At 36.2% G+C, this 3,288-nt stretch overlaps 1 protein-coding gene across 1 annotated transcript in view; it reads right to left on the bottom strand.

Annotated features, from left to right (window-relative positions):
* LOC100182908 (probable ATP-dependent RNA helicase DDX23) overlaps positions 1-1,056 on the bottom strand; it is a 12,371-nt gene extending 11,315 nt beyond the window's left edge. Inside the window, exon 1 of the mRNA XM_026838514.1 lies at positions 874-1,056. Coding sequence (XP_026694315.1) covers positions 874-1,013 — 140 coding nt within the window. The 5' untranslated portion in view covers positions 1,014-1,056. The remainder of the gene's footprint in view (positions 1-873) is intronic.
* Positions 1,057-3,288: the final 2,232 nt, after the last annotated feature.

The following is a 3,288-nucleotide window of genomic DNA, read 5'->3' as shown; positions in this document are numbered from 1 at the left end:
GGAAAACATCGTAAATATACAGCAGTGCTACTTGTGGAACATATTTAGGTTGTTTATTACCGCCTACATTGTTTAGAAACTTGAGAGTAGGATAATATCGTCTGTTTAGGCCGTTGGTTGTTCTTAATTTTCTAAGTAGCTAACATTGAATGTGTTGCTTTGCCTTTGTACGACGACGCGCGAAAAGGCTAAACTACGACGCACGTGGACGTTAAACTACGAAGCACGTGGACGTTAAACTACGACGCACATGGACGTTAAACTATGACTCACGTAAAGGTCAAGTAGAAAGCACGTCGCCTCGAACGAACGATTTATATATCGGTCAATCTTGCAAATACGCACGGGGAAAGGATCAACGCGTAACACTGACGTCGAGCGTTGAGCAAGCGTAAAATAACGTCAATGAAACGCCGAAGTGTTATGACGTCACGATTGTGTTACGTCATAATAGGCTCCGCCTCTGCACTACATTTCAAAACTCGGCGCCTATGGTATATCTGCTAGGCAGGTGGTCCCCAACACGTAGGTCGCGACCCCGAATGGGGTCGCCACAACTGACTATATAAATTCAGTGACATTACAAATAAGGAAAAAAACAATCCATTATTATAATCATTTTTGAAAAAATATAAAAATAAAATTTGTTTATCTTCCACTTTGCAACCATTACTGTATTTTTTCAGCTTGCAGGATGTGTCACAGTAATATCTTTGTGCCGTCATATTAAAATTATGACTGAACAGCAAAGGTTTTGCAGTAAGACTGATTAAACTCGGAAAACTTACATTTTTCCGTACAAATTTTCCTACTTGGTAAATATATGGTCGAATATTATATGTCCAATTTAATGATAAAAAAATGACATCTTACCTTTTTTTATCTCTTTCTTTAGACCGTGATCGTCTTTTATCTTTGGTTTTCTTCTCTTTTGATCTTCTTCTTTCACGTGAACGGGAGCGATGAGTTCGTGATCTTTTTTTATCACGTTCACGGGATCTTGATCTGCCCATTACTTTTATCCTACCATACAAGTGAACCTCAAAACAAACCTGAAAAAGATGATTATGGTGACATTGATTTCACCATGCTGCATTTAAATAATTTTCTAGTCAAGATTTGTAGACATCACTCATCAGTTATTAAAGATTTCCTTAAATGTAAATTAAAAAGGGTTGCTAACTTACTAATAAATAAATAATTCGACTCCCATTCAAAGTTGCTATTAAATTTGTCATTTCGACATCTTTTATTCGATTTAGGTGTTTTCATAATTTTAATTGGAGGTGATTGATGGCCCCGATTCCCGCAAAGAGGAACATTTAAATTGTCGGTAGTGATGCATTAATACTAAACTTCTGCAAGCATATGATTCGGAAATGAATGATTGAGGTTTAACCAGCTGGTCCCTACTTATTAACAGGTTGCTATGAAGAGATAAGGTGCTGGGGTGCACACTTGAGATTTCCTCTTCATTTTATCTCAAACTCACAAGTATAATGGCAATATAAAAATGTAAAGAAAGGATTGATCCTTTCAATTATTCGGATAAACTAACAGTTTCAAGTCAGTTGCATACACATAAAGCACACATGCTGGACACCCAATATATTTGTGTGTAAAAAAATGTACAGAGATAAGAAACGCTATGTCGCGACGTACAATAGTTGGCAACTTGGCAACATCACATTTGCAACAGCGAATACTTATGGAAGTTGATAAGGCGTGAGGTGGACAAGACTGTAACTATATATACAGGTAGAGGTGTGACGTTTGGTAATACTGCCGCTGGTGACCAGTGAAAATTTTGGTCTCAAAATGTTCCTTAGATCTTCCTAATACTCGCTGTATAATTTTTTTTTTAAAAAACCTCGGGCGTTCGTGTCGAAAATTAACTTTGAAAATGCGCAAAAACATGCTGCGTCATCGTAATTTACCTGACTTGCGTAAGATTAACGATATATTACGTCACAATAGCGAATGTTACGTCACAGTAGTAGTGACATATTTCGAACGTTACAGCACGTTATAATCACATGGGACTATACAAAGAAGACGGAAATTTTTTTCGCTAGAGGCGGTAATTATTTAAATTAAAAAATACGGAAAAACGAACAAAACAGCACTACAAAGTGTTAATAAGTGTAAAACAAATTAATTAAATAATAAAAATAGCTTTCTGAATACATAAAACACTAGTAAGAACAGATTTCCCACATTAGGTCGGTTATATACGCTCTTTCGTTGTGTTTATTGTCGTCGAGTCTGTAGTGTAACGGTTTGCGTATGGTCGTAAACTCTCTTTGTTTTATTTTTACCGGGTTCGAGTCCCGCACAGTGGAATACTTTTTTTATATTTTTTTTCAAGTTTTTTTTTGTTTGACAAGTTTGGGGTTTAGGGGCTAGGGGCTAGGGGCTAGGGGCTAGGAGCTAGCAGAGTCGTATAAACACCGAGTAGTCCAACTGCCGTCTATGTGTGTCCAAAATAGAGCAAAAGTGGTGACTTTGACAATGGATTTAAACGAACTTGTTAAGTTTTGTTTGTGTTTTCCTATTGTGGGAAGGTGTAAAACAGCTTCTATTTACCTTACCAAACATTTTTTAGAAAAAAATGTATAAATTTAGCCGCATTAAATGACTAAAATGTCGCAAATCAACGGCTTCTAATTCTAATTTTTGACTTTTTTTGACACAGAAAACAAATAACACATGTTTTTTACATTTTTCAACCTTTAAATTTGTTTTTAGGCCCAAGTTTTTCTGTAATTTACCGAAAAACATACATTTTCCCTATACCTACTGTGTTATTTTGGACCCAAATTGCCGTTCAATTTGTGTTTTACGTAACAATGGGTTGGACTACTCGGTATTTCTATGGCTCTGGGGGCTAGGGGCTAGGAGTTAGGGGTTAGGGGTTTATATCTTATGTGTATAAACCGTGAAACTAACTGCTCCCCATAAAATAGAGAAACGAATTTGTCATCGCCTCCAAGCGGAAAATTTTTTCCGTCTTCCCTGTATAGCTCCATGTGTTATAATCTTGTTTTTCTCACTGTTTTATGCACCAAGGTGATCCTAGAATACAGATATTTTAGCGGCCATTTTCGATACCTTCTACTGGTACCACTAACCTAAAATTTGGACACTGTACCAACTAGACCCCAGCGGTACCGAATCTAAAATAAAAAATAAAAATTTCGAAAAAATATTAATTATGAATATTAATATTCGTCATAAAAACATATTTATAGAATTTTCTCCCGTTCCAGCTTCAGATATGTTATAGCG

The sequence above is a fragment of the Ciona intestinalis genome, unplaced genomic scaffold, assembly GCF_000224145.3.
Source record: "Ciona intestinalis unplaced genomic scaffold, KH HT000095.1, whole genome shotgun sequence".
Lineage (NCBI taxonomy): Eukaryota > Metazoa > Chordata > Ascidiacea > Phlebobranchia > Cionidae > Ciona > Ciona intestinalis.
The sequence above is the reverse complement of the archived record's forward strand: the minus strand, read 5'-3'. Positions and strand labels throughout refer to the sequence as shown.